General features: G+C 44.0%; 2 protein-coding genes across 2 annotated transcripts; both read left to right on the forward strand.

Annotated features, from left to right (window-relative positions):
* The first annotated feature begins 20 nt into the window (after positions 1-20).
* LOC136442332 (transient receptor potential cation channel subfamily M member 2-like) lies at positions 21-1036 on the forward strand. The gene is made up of 3 exons (XM_066439131.1): positions 21-84; positions 215-457; positions 825-1036. The coding sequence occupies exons 1-3, from the start codon at positions 34-36 to the stop codon at positions 984-986; spliced, it is 456 nt and encodes a 151-aa protein (XP_066295228.1). The 5' UTR covers positions 21-33; the 3' UTR covers positions 987-1036.
* On the forward strand, positions 1031-10473 carry LOC136442696 (transient receptor potential cation channel subfamily M member-like 2). Its single transcript, XM_066439640.1, has 15 exons — positions 1031-1222; positions 1277-1489; positions 1729-2053; positions 2191-2386; positions 3327-3504; positions 3863-4050; positions 4486-4637; positions 5536-5761; positions 6247-6432; positions 6932-7018; positions 7557-7683; positions 8464-8583; positions 8781-8834; positions 9109-9309; positions 10228-10473. Exons 1-15 carry the CDS (start codon positions 1031-1033, stop codon positions 10327-10329), a joined length of 2547 nt encoding a protein of 848 aa, XP_066295737.1. The 3' UTR covers positions 10330-10473.
* Positions 10474-13470: the final 2997 nt, after the last annotated feature.

Consider the following 13470-nt stretch of genomic DNA (forward strand, 5'->3'; position numbering starts at 1 on the left):
TCTGATGTTATAATCGTGGTCATCAGTTTTTGGATGACGACATCAATCGTAGAGCTGATACGCACAATATACAGGGACACAGAGGTAAGAATGTTCTCCTGATATCCTGGACAGTGTCCCTGGTGCTGAACTCCATATCTTGAATTACATTTAACCTTATTCCTGGTGCTGAACACCAATTCCAACATTACAACAACATTTTTCTTTCTTTCAGATGTTCCGTTTCTCATCAAACCGGCACAACTACTGGGGATACATGGAGACTGTCCTAATCGTGGTGTTCTGGGTGGCGCACTTTGCCGTGAAGGTCGTCGGGACGCGGGTGGGGGTCTTTCACCCGAAGGACGGCAAGTTGCTGCTGGCCATCATGGTGTTCTTCTTCTTTCTGCGACTGCTCTCCGTTTTCGCCCCCAACAGTCTGTCAATGGGACCCAAGCTCGTCATGCTCAGGAAAATGGTGAGTACAGTTATTGTACTTTCTCTATCTGTTTTTTTTTTCTTCATATATAACTACCCTTCGGTGTAACACGCTTTCTGCATCTGTTTCCTTATCCCATTGATCTAGATAATATTTTTCCCTTTTTGTTTTAGATCCAGATTGACCTGGTTGTGTTTTTCTGACTGGTTCAGGTGTTTGTGTGCATCCAAGGTGTGGTGTATTTGGTGTAATGTAAGATCCAGATCGACCTGGTGTTTTTTCTGGCTGCTGGTGGTATTCATGTGTATCCATGGCGTGGTGTCTCAGATCCTGCTGCAGCCGTGGCATTATGGTGATCCTACAGATCCAGATCCCATGTGTGATCACATTTTCCCCGTTGTTCCAGATCCAGATCGACCTGGTTGTGTTTTTCCGTCTGCTGGTGGTGTTCATGTGCATCCACGGCGTGGTGTCTCAGATCCTGCTGCAGCCGTGTCATTATGGTGATCCTACAGACCCAGATCCCATGTGTGATCACATTTTCCCCTTTGTTCCAGATCCAGATTGACCTGGTGGTGTTTTTCCGTCTGCTGGTGGTGTTCATGTGCATCCATGGCGTGGTGTCCCAGATCCTGCTGCAGCCGTGTCATTATGGTGATCCTACAGATCCAGATCCCATGTGTGATCACATTTTCCCCTTTGTTCCAGATCCAGATCGACCTGGTGGTGTTCTTCCGTCTGTTGGTGGTGTTCATGTGCATCCACGGCTGGTGTCCCAGATCCTGCTGCAGCCGTGTCATTTTGGTGATCCTACAGATCCAGATCCCATTTGTGATCACATTTTCCCCTTTGTTTCAGATCCAGATCGACCTGGTGGTGTTCTTCCGTCTGCTTGTGGTGTTCATGTGCATCCACGGCTGGTGTCCCAGATCCTGCTGCAGCCGTGTCATTATGGTCATCCTACAGATCGAGATCCCATGTGTGATCACATTTTTCCCTTTGTTGCAGATCCAGATCGACCTGGTTGTGTTTTTCCGTCTGTTGGTGGTGTTCATGTGCATCCATGGCGTGGTGTCCCAGATCCTGCTGCAGCCGTGTCATTATGGTGATCCTACAGATCGAGATCCCATGTGTGATCACATTTTCCACTTTTTTTCAGATCCAGATCGACCTGGTTGTGTTTTTCCGTCTGTTGGTGGTGTTCATGTGCATCCATGGCGTGGTGTCCCAGATCCTGCTGCAGCCGTGTCATTATGGTGATCCTACAGATCCAGATCCCATGTGTGATCACATTTTCCACTTTTTTTCAGATCCAGATCGACCTGGTTGTGTTTTTCCGTCTGTTGGTGGTGTTCATGTGCATCCACGGCGTGGTGTCTCAGATCCTGCTGCAGCCGTGGCATTATGGCGATCCTACAGATCCAGATCCATGTGTGATCACATTTTTCCTTTTTTTTCAGATCCAGATCGACCTGGTGGTGTTTTTCCGTCTGCTGGTGGTGTTCATGTGCATCCACGGCGTGGTGTCTCAGATCCTGCTGCAGCCGTGGCACGAACTGGACAGCGACGTATTGGAGATGCTGGTCTGGAGGCCCTGGCTCCATGTCTGGCTCACTCACTACCAATACTTGGAAGGTAATTTACAACCCACTGCCCCTATTGCCTGAAAAGGGCTAAGATGGGACTAACTTATTATGCAAAATGTGACAGTTGTTCTGTGTGATACACACCTGTGATACACACCTGTGCATTTTTCTCACCTGCTTCCCCAGGTAACTGTGAGGGGCTGGTGGTGGTGCCGCCGCCCGACCAGCCTCCCAGCTGGTACTCGCCCAACGTTACCATGGAGACGTGTCCTGCGGAGACCTCGGACGCGTGCGAGGGCCACTGGTACCTCTACATCTCCCTCAGCTTCTACCTCATCTGTGTTCGTTTCGGACTCCTCACCGTGCTCTTCGCTATGTTCAAGTGAGTTGGTATCGTCGTTTTCATTTCAAGTAATATGTTGATTGATGGCTGCTTCTTCGCTTTCGAAAATCACTGGGAAGGTTGTCCACCTCTACAGGCTCTTCTGTGGCTGTGTAGCCCAATCCTGGATCTGCACACTCTGCTGCAGGCTGGGCATGTAAAGCCCTGGGTAGGTGGAGATTGGGCAGCAGCAGCTTTTCTGTGGCTTCTCTTCTCTGCAGCAGACTCTCTTCGAGCTGTTTCAAAACTTTCTGCACCTCTTTTGGTTGCTGCTCTCCAGGCGTTTCTGTCATTTGCAATGTTCTCCCATTCTTTTACTGGAATGCCGGCTGAGCTGAGTTGACGTTTAAGTTACCAGTAAAACACAACTCAGGTCTGTAACATGATTTTCAGGTTTCCCTGGAAATATAACAAAACAGAGCAGACTTATTAATAAGGAATAACGGTACAACAGATAGCACACAAAAAATAATGACTTAAATAACCTTAATCTAGTTGTAATATTTTTGTTTTACAAAGTAGTGTATAATGCTTAACTTATTAAGAAGTAAGTCAGGTACAGTGATAGTGAGGCAGCACAGGTGTTATTGTCAGGATGATCTAGCAAGTGTCATCTTTTGTTGCACAAGCAAACATTTCAAGCACTACTTTTGGTTATGCCAGGTCTGTATTTTAAATATTGAAGCTGTATTATGACTGGTTTTATTCATTGAATCTCTCTTCGCAGCCCAAAAGGGCTGAATTGCGGAATTCATAACATAGCTTGCAAAGATTACACACAATAAAATACTAATACAACAATTGAATCTCACGGCACGTTAAAATCGACACTATACTGTATACAAGAAAATTGAGGTATTGAGTCATTCATGAGAAATCTTGATGTGTTAGTGCTATGAGGGATCAATCTATTGATGTATCTTTTTTTCTTTATTTACAGTGCCAGGTACCAGAGGGTTCGTGGAGAGTCGCGGGAAATCTGGATGTTTCAGCGCTACAAGCTGATCATCGACCTTGACCGGCGCGACAGCCTGCCTCCCCCGCTGGTGGTGTTCCACTACGTCTACATGCTGGGGAGGTACATGTGCTGGTGCTGGAAGTGCCGCATTGTCACCAAGGTGGGTTTGTCTGTTTGTTGGTTGGTTTGGTTTATTGTTCTTCTGTTTGCTTGCTTGTTTGGCCGGTCGATCAGTTGGTAGGTTTGTCTGTCTGTCTGTCAATCGGCCGGTCGGTTGCTAAAAAAAGAAGGAAGGAGAGATGAATGAATGAATGAATGAATGAATGAATGAATGAAACTCAAAAGGAATTTAACTCTCCTTCAAACCTTCATCAAGTTCTGCTTTTTTTGCGAAGAAAATGTGGATTCCTATGGACATGTGCACGTACCTTTAAAAACTACCAATCTCTAAGTTGTGATGGAACATAATTGTAAGGGTCAATATTCTAAGACTAAGGAAATGTTAGTATCGCCCTCAGATCCGGGTGGCGTGTGGAGAGAAGACCTACTCCAGCCAGGACATGGTGGACGGAGGGTTGGACGTTCCGGATGGAGAGGAGCTGGATGAGGACAGGTTCAGCTTCTGGAAGTCCTGTGCTCACAGCTTCAATAGCCGACAGAGGAAGCAGGAAGCTCAGGAGAACAAACAGATGACTCAGATTGAAGTGTGAGTTTTTGCTTGGGTTAGAGTTATTGAGATTGTAAGTCCAATGGTTATTGGTTCAGTTTCTGGAATCGTGCGCTCACAGCTTCCGTAATAGCAGACATGCAGATGTAACAAGAAACTCAGGAGAACAGACAGATGACTCAGACTGAAGTGTGAATTTGCATTTGCTTAAATAGAGTGTGCAAGTTTTAGAGGAAGGGTACAGTTACTGGAAGTTGTGTGCTCACAGCTTCAACAGCAGGCTGCTCAGGAAAACACAGTCACCATGATGTTTCTTTAGTATACATTCTCCAGTAAGAAGTGATGAGTACTGCTCAGTATCAATGCCCATCTTGTAAAGGGAATTTGATGGTTGAAGCAGGTCAAAATAATAAAGGAATTTTGACGATGAAGATGCTGTCCTGACAAGGTTTTGTTTCTTAACGCCTCCTTCAGCTACGAGCAGGTTAGCGAGGACCTGTCTCGACTGGACGTCCGCGTGAGGAGGAGGCACGACCGGCTCCACGACCGCGTCGTCAAGGTCGAGAAGATGATGCAGGAGAGCATGCTCACCCTGGAGACCATCAAACATCTCCTGATGAAGAAAGGTGGGTCGCCATGGTTACTGTTGCTATGGAAACTGTTGCGATGTAAGATACTTTAGAAGATGATGCAGGAGAGCATGCTCACCCTGGAGACCATCAAACATCTCCTGATGAAGAAAGGTGGGTCGCCATGGTTACTGTTGCTATGGAAACTGTTGCGATGTAAGATACTTTAGAAGATGATGCAGGAGAGCATGCTCACCCTGGAGACCATCAAACATCTCCTCATGAAGAAAGGTGGGTCACCATGGTTACTGTTGCTATGGAAACTGTTGCGATGTAAGATACTTTAGAAGATGATGCAGGAGAGCATGCTCACCCTGGAGACCATCAAACATCTCCTCATGAAGAAAGGTGGGTCACCATGGTTACTGTTGCGATGGAAACTGTTGCGATGTAAGATACTTTAGAAGATGATGCAGGAAAGCATGCTCACCCTGGAGACCATCAAACATCTCCTCATGAAGAAAGGTGGGTCACCATGGTTACTGTTGCTATGGAAACTGTTGCGATGTAAGCTCGTACTTTAGAAGATGATGCAGGAGAGCATGCTCACCCTGGAGACCATCAAGCATCTCCTCACGAAGAAAGGTGGGTCGCCATGGTTACTGTTGCTATGGAAACTGTTACGATGTAAGATACTTTAGAAGATGATGCAGGAGAGCATGTTGACCCTGGAGACCATCAAGCATCTCCTCATGAAGTAAGGTGGGTCGTCATGGTTACTGTTGCTACAGAAACTGTTGCTATGTAAGATTGTACTACCATCAAACATCTATTACGTATGACCCGCCCGGGGTTCCAACTCACGACCTACCGTATGCAAGGCAAAACCTCTACCCACTAGGCCGGTTTGAGTGCATATTTAAATGTATATCTAAACTTAAATCATACGTTGCAGAAAATCAAGAAGTTGAGGGAGTCCCCACCACCCAGACCGGAGCAGTGCTCCACATCGCGGCCAGGCAGTCTCCCTACTTCGGCACCAACAAGAAGCGTTTCCCGGTGTTCGACAAGTACGTGCCCTGGAGGGTGCTGTTCGTGGAGTACGACCCTCCGCGCTACACCGCGCCCATGGAGTACTTCTCTGAGTGGTTCCGACAGTTTGCTGACGAGGTCAATCCAAGGTCAGTTGAAGGTCAAACTAACTATATTATGGATAAGTGTGATGGGGGAATGGTCAGTAAAGGAGGGTGCTGTTCGTGGAGTACGACCCTCCGCGCTACACCGCGCCCATGGAATACTTCTCTGAATGGTTCCGCCAGTTTGCAGACGAGGTCAATCCAAGGTCAGTTCAAGGTCAAACTAAATAGTACACACAATAAATGAAAAAAAAGTTAACTAAAGATAATGGCCGCAGGATTGAGAGAAACATATTGGAAGGTGGAGCTCATCCCCCTATCCTACCACCCTTTTATCCCCCCAACCGAAGGCATTTTGTTTTATTTTTACACCTGGGTGGAGTGAAGAAAGTCATGCAAAGTGCCTTTCCCAAGGACACAACTTCTAGCCAGGAGTCAAGTCTGTGACCTCTCTATTTTGTATCCGCTAGCCTCGCCACTCAGCAATTCGACAACACAGTGATGACATTTTTCATTTTATTTTTTTTCAGCGCCCAGAAGCCGGCGCCTGTGTGGAACGAGGTTGTCGGTTACAAGATGAGGATCTGGCATGAGGGGGAGGGGGGCGAGAGGGAGGAGCTGGTGGAGGTCATGGAGGTCGACCGAAGGTCGTGGATCGAAGACAAGAACACAGGAGTGGGAATCCACTACCACATCACTTCAGAGGGTGTACCGCGGTAAGTGGTACCTTCTTTGCTGAACTGCCGGTCTGTTTCTGCTGTTGTTTTTCCATGTTTAAGCGTGCAAGACATCTGATAGCACACACAATGGAGAATTATCTAGACTACACAACAGCAGGACGAAGCACCTATCCCCGGATCGATTTGATGTTTATGTCAAACATAAAAACTTTATGTAGTGCAAAATGTATGGATCTGTATCCCATTTAACTTCCTTCTCAGTTCAGAAAAGCAGTCCTGTGGAAATAAATCATTCACATCACTCTGAATGGAGTTTAAACTGTAAACGCCAACACAATAAATTGGACTTACCCAAATTTTCATTCACATCACTGTCTTGATATGTACTCATTTTTGTGATAAACCAATAGAAAAAATAGAAAAAAGAAACAAACAAACACAGAGTTTGGTTACTTCCACAGACATGTTTCATGATGGAATTCTGCATGGGTTTTTAGAAGATTGTTGTTGATCTGCCTGCTGTTCCGTGTTGCAGGAACCCGATGGGCAGGACCGGGCTGAGAGGCAAGGGGGCGCTGTTCAGGTGGGGACCAAACCACAGCATGCTGGCCATCTGCACAAGGTAACTTGTAGTTATGGGTGTGACTGGGAATATCACTGCAGCCATTAAAGTCTTACAGCTTGTTCTGTAAACCATCATCAGGTTGGCAAGTGATGATGATGAAGTGAATGATTAGATATATGTTTGGCTCCCAGCTACTGAACCAACTTGGGTTTTATCTTTCTAGGTTTTATGTTACACCTTTCAGCTCATTTTTTTTTACCTACCACATAGCTGCATGAAATGTAGCAAAGATGCGGCAACCTGAAGTGTAACTGGATTTTGATACATCATGCCGTTGTTGCAAATTTAAAGGCTTGTTGATGAATTGAATTAAACTCTTGATATCAAACAACAGTCACCAGCAATAGTTGGAATTAAATGTTTAGTTAATACGAATAATTGTGCTCTAATTTGGGGCAAGTATATGGCATTTCAACTTTTTAAAGAGAGTATTTCTCATCTGACCAAAAAAAAAAAATCTGACAGATTTTTAAGCAAGTATGGGCCGTCCAACTTTCTATATATAATATTTTAAAAAAAATCCTCTGCCATGCAGGTGGAAGCGTTCAGTGGACCCTGCCACAGGAGACGAGCAGGAGGAGTATCTGCTGGTGGAGGGGAAGAGAGTTCTGGAGTTCCTGTCCTACAAGGAGCCGGACTTCGAGGAGTGGGCCATACCGGGGGTGAGTGAGTGAGTGAGTTAGTTAGTTAGTTAGTGAGTTAGTTAGTGAGTGAGTGAGGAGATGAGCAGGAGGAGTATCTGCTGGTGGAGGGGAAGAGAGTTCTGGAGTTCCTGTCCTACAAGGAGCCGGACTTCGAGGAGTGGGCAATACCTGGGGTTAGTTAGTTAGTTAGTTAGTTAGTTAGTTAGTTAGTTAGTTAGTTAGTTAGTGAGTGAGTGAGGAGTGAGCAGGAGGAGTATCTGCTGGTGGAGGGGAAGAGAGTTCTGGAGTTCCTGTCCTACAAGGAGCCAGACTTCGAGGAGTGGGCCATACCCGGGGTGAGTTGGACAATGTCAGATAAAGTGGAACGTGGATCACTTGCACTGTGCCATCATGATAGTGGGGGTGAGTTATGCATTGTCAGATAAGGCCACACCGGTTTTATTTGTTGGTTCTCAGAACTTTGAAAATAATGCTTGAAATTGAAATATTTAGGATGAAAACAGAGTAAAATTCACTGGTAAATCTAGAATTTTAGCACCCATATCATCATGCTGTATATGCTTAGTTTACTTGCAAGGAGACAAATTTCAAGGAGTGGGCCATACCTGGGGTAAGCGAGCCAAATCGCTGTGGCCGTAGTTCGGATAAACTTGGGTTGAATGGGGAATTTTGCATTGAGAAAACTGACAAAAACATTTGTCAAACAGTCTGTGCTTGACTGATTGCTTTTTTGTCAGTTCATTGAGCGAATGATTGTTCAATTGATTGGTTTGTTAATTGATTGATTGCTTTGTCCAGGTGATGACCGCAGGCTTGGAGAGTAAGTACAGTGTGCTCTACCGAGCGTTCTGCACCAAGGCACTCGGGAAACAGCCGGCAGTGGTGGACAGGCACATGGACGAGAGCAAGGTCAAACAGGTGAGGGTCGAGATCACAATGCTTCTTTAATTGGTTGGTTAATTGATTGATTGATGACTGACTCATCCTTTTTGGAGTTTTTACAGAATGGCTAACTGTGTTATAAACAGGATTGCACATATACTAGTCACTTTTTTAGAAATTACTTTGAATAAGAATCTTTAAATTTAAAAGTGATGCAATACTTTGTTTCTCAGCTGTTTGAAGCAAACGCAGCGGAAGAAAAAAAAAAAACAGCACTCCTTCGGAACGTGACGACCCCATCAAGACGTCCTTGGCCGCCATGAACTTTAAACAAACCCTTTATCCTCCTGCAGCAAACAAATTTACAGTTTTTTTTGTCTCTCAGCTGTTTGAAGCAAACGCAGCGGATGAAAGAGACGGCCCTCCCATAGAGCGAGACGACCCCATTGAGACTTACTCAGCCGCTATGATCTTAACAAAAACGCGAAAAACCTTTTATCCTTAAGGCCCTACGAAGGTAAATGAATCTATCAATGGTTCATCGATTCTTTTTTGTTTCAGTTGTTTAAAGCATACACAGCGGATGAAAGAGACGGCCCTCCCTCCGATCGTGATGACCCCACTGAGACCTTCTCTGCGGCCATGATCTACCGTGGGTATGTGGACGACCCACGGAACACGGACGGAGCGTGGGTGGAGACGGAGGCCTGGCACTTCCACTACGAGAGCGGGGAAGGCTTCCTGGAGGAGGAGATGGTCACTGTAAGTACATAATTATCTTATCTACATGTAGCATGAAAGTGTGTTTGTAGAATTCATTATTAACAAGACTAAACTCTTCGTCCAACAATGTAAGAGAAATTGGGACTTACTCCAAATTTTCGGTTGACTCCATCAACCCTGTTCATGGAATGACCCGAGGAGACACAAGTTATCTGGCATGTATGACCCGCTACCGCGATCACGTTTCGCTGACGTCACGTTGCAGTAGCCGGGTCATTCCGTGAACAGAGTTGATGGAGTCCCAATTTCTCTTACAGTGTTGGACGAAAAGTTTAGTCTTGTTAATATCATCTACACGTAGTTGTAAAACGTCCAATCCTTACCACGCTTGAAATCACACCCTATATATGCTTCAGTTATGTTCCTACCACAGCAGGACTAGTATCCTGGAGTATAATGGGTCAGTAAAGTCATGCTTGTCTCGAGCATTGATTTTTTCTGAGCCAGGGCGAAGAGATGCTGCTACGGTAAGAATTAGTTCAGTGCTGTGATGAGTGGCCCCCTATGGCCCCGAGTTCGTTAAAAGAAAAAAAAAACTGTTAAGTTATTCCGAAAAGAGGCATCTGGAATATTGGACCAGTCCTGTATTTCTCACCTGCCTTGTCCTACCTGTATCTCCCACCTGCCTTGTCCCACCTGTATTTCTCACCTGTCTTGTTTCACCTGTATTTCTCACCTCCCTTGTCCCACCTGTATTTCTCGACTGCCTTGTCCCACCTGTATCTCTCACCTGACTTGTTCCACCTGTATCTCTCACCTGCCTTGTCCCACCTGTATTTCTCACCTCCCTTGTCCCACCTGTATTTCTCGACTGCCTTGTCCCACCTGTATTTCTCGACTGTCTTGTCCCAGCTGTATTTCTCACCTGTCCTGTTTCACCTGTATTCCCCCCTGCAGGCTGGCAGCAGGTGGCAGGAGGTGTCCCGACACGTGAAGCTGTTCGCCAGCCACGCCTCCGTCATCCAGGAGGCAGCAGCCAGACTCAACGCCTACTTCTGAGGAAGGAATAGTCCACAGTCTGTATCCCAGACTTACAACTATCTGTCGAAAACACAAGACACTCAGGTTTTTCTCCTGGATGGGTGAGGGAAATGCATTGAGGAAGTAATATTCCAGAGTCTGTATTCTAGAGTTACAACTATCTGCTGAAAACACAAGACACAAGGATTTTTTCCTGGATGGGTGAGGGCAATGCATTGAGGAAGTAATATTCCAGAGTCTGTATTCTAGAGTTACAACTATCTGCTGAAAACACAAGACACAAGGATTTTTTTCTGGATGGGTGAGGGCAATGCATTGAGGAAGTAATATTCCAGAGTCTGTATTCTAGAGTTACAGCTATCTGCTGAAAACACAAGACACAAGGATTTTTTTCTGGATGGGTGAGGGCAATGCATTGAGGAAGTAATATTCCGGAGTCTGTATTCTAGAGTTACAACTATCTGCTGAAAACACAAGACACAAGGATTTTTTTCTGGATGGGTGAGGGCAATGCATTGAGGAAGTAATATTCCAGAGTCTGTATTCTAGAGTTACAACTATCTGCTGAAAACACAAGACACAAGGATTTTTTTCTGGATGGGTGAGGGCAATGCATTGAGGAAGTAATATTCCGGAGTCTGTATTCTAGAGTTACAACTATCTGCTGAAAACACAAGACACTCAGGATTTTTTCCTGGATGGGTGAGGGCAATGCATTGAGGAAGTAATATTCCGGAGTCTGTATTCTAGAGTTACAACTATCTGCTGAAAACACAAGACACAAGGATTTTTTTCTGGATGGGTGAGGGCAATGCATTGAGGAAGTAATATTCCGGAGTCTGTATTCTAGAGTTACAACTATCTGCTGAAAACACAAGACACAAGGATTTTTTTTCTGGATGGGTGAGGGCAATGCATTGAGGAAGTAATATTCCAGAGTCTGTATTCTAGAGTTACAACTATCTGCTGAAAACACAAGACACAAGGATTTTTTCCTGGATGGGTGAGGGCAATGCATTGAGGAAGTAATATTCCGGAGTCTGTATTCTAGAGTTACAACTATCTGCTGAAAACACAAGACACAAGGATTTTTTTTCTGGATGGGTGAGGGCAATGCATTGAGGAAGTAATATTCCGGAGTCTGTATTCTAGAGTTACAACTATCTGCTGAAAACACAAGACACAAGGATTTTTTTTCTGGATGGGTGAGGGCAATGCATTGAGGAAGTAATATTCCAGAGTCTGTATTCTAGAGTTACAACTATCTGCTGAAAACACAAGACACAAGGATTTTTTTTCTGGATGGGTGAGGGCAATGCATTGAGGAAGTAATATTCCAGAGTCTGTATTCTAGAGTTACAACTATCTGCTGAAAACACAAGACACAAGGATTTTTTCCTGGATGGGTGAGGGCAATGCATTGAGGAAGTAATATTCCGGAGTCTGTATTCTAGAGTTACAACTATCTGCTGAAAACACAAGACACAAGGATTTTTTTTCTGGATGGGTGAGGGCAATGCATTGAGGAAGTAATATTCCGGAGTCTGTATTCTAGACTTACAACTATCTGCCGAAAACACAAGACACTCAGGATTTTTTCCTGGATGGGTGAGGGCAATGCATTGAGGAAATAATATTCCAGAGTCTGTATTCTAGACATACAACTATCTGCTGAAAACACAAGACACAAGGATTTTTCCTGGATGGGTGAGGGCAATGCATTGACAATGCTCAGTGCCTATTTCTGCGTGTAAAACCTCCTGTGGTGTTTAACGTCAACTTTCATAATTCCGCCAGGTATACCCTAAGCCTGTCACTGTAAAAAAAGACCAGACTGGCATTTTAAGAGTTCTACTAACCGTATATCATCAGTAATCCTGGAGGTATGCACACTTCGAATATCCAGGTCACTGGTGTTCAAGACATTCTCTTGCCCTTGATAAAAACTTTTTGTCTTTATGAGTCAATCTTAGGGTACCTGTCAGAATTATGGCAGGTTACAGCCAGGATTAACTTCAGAAGTCTGACAATAGATTTTTTTGCTGTATAGGAACGCACAAAAGGTACTTGGGACATGGTACAAAATGTGTTAATTTTTATTGTACGACTTGAAACCAACGTTATACTATGCATTTCCGTAGGATTTCAAATTATATTTGTATAACCTCGTTTAGACTTGTTGCAAGGTGGTAGCCATAACTTTGTCAAGAAGCCAGTGTGTCTCTAGATAAGTACATTTTCTGTATCATGTTCTGTATGCATTCTAATGTGTTGTAAGTATATTTTTGCACATAATTACATTTTGCAGCAAACATTATTAAGAAAAAATGTAATCATTTATCATAGATACTATTTGTTTCCACTTATTAATTGACAGCCCACGTTTCAAGAGTAAGTCTTTAACAGCTAGCAATATTAGGACTGTTTTCCAGAGCCCTTTGCACTGCTGTGAGTTAAGCCTTAATCCTTGAAGAGTGGGGCTGAATAGTTTCAGTAGTTATTACTTTCATGAAGTTGTGTTGTGTTTCGGCATCTGCATTGTAAATGCTGCTATGACAACTTTGATTGTTTATAGACTTTAACCAGTTGTCAATCTTGTATCTTCTGATTTAACCTGAATGCTTTACCTTCATTTACATAACGTTAGTGTTCTTTGAGTCTTCAGGATGACAGTATTGTGTATGGAGCAGATCATGAATATCTTTAGATCGAATCTTTCAGAGTTTTATAAACTGATCATGTTTCAGATTCAGGAGCAAATTTTATGCACTTTTTCATTATTTTTTGGCCACTTTTGCAGGGAATGCTGTGAACCAAAGACTATAATTTGTTGGCATTTCAAACCCTTTTCTAAGCATAGCCATAGAGTGTTAGTAATTTTTTAATTTAACTTTTAAGTGAAGGCGTTTCAGCACCATTTTGTGACAACAGCTTTTTTAGGTGTTTTGATGTGTTGTTTGCTTGGGTACTTATTCTGTACAAGTCATGTATTTTGTTGTTAAAGAGGAGCATATTTTGGACCTTAAACGTTATATTTTGGAATGAGGACCTAGTTTCGAACTATAGCAAGCCTTCTGAGATGTATTCTTTTATTTTATTTTACAGATTTATGTTTTTCACTGACTGTAGAAATATATGAAGTATTCCTGACTGTATCGT

The sequence above is a fragment of the Branchiostoma lanceolatum genome, chromosome 9 (assembly GCF_035083965.1).
Source record: "Branchiostoma lanceolatum isolate klBraLanc5 chromosome 9, klBraLanc5.hap2, whole genome shotgun sequence".
Classification (NCBI taxonomy): Eukaryota; Metazoa; Chordata; class Leptocardii; order Amphioxiformes; family Branchiostomatidae; genus Branchiostoma; species Branchiostoma lanceolatum.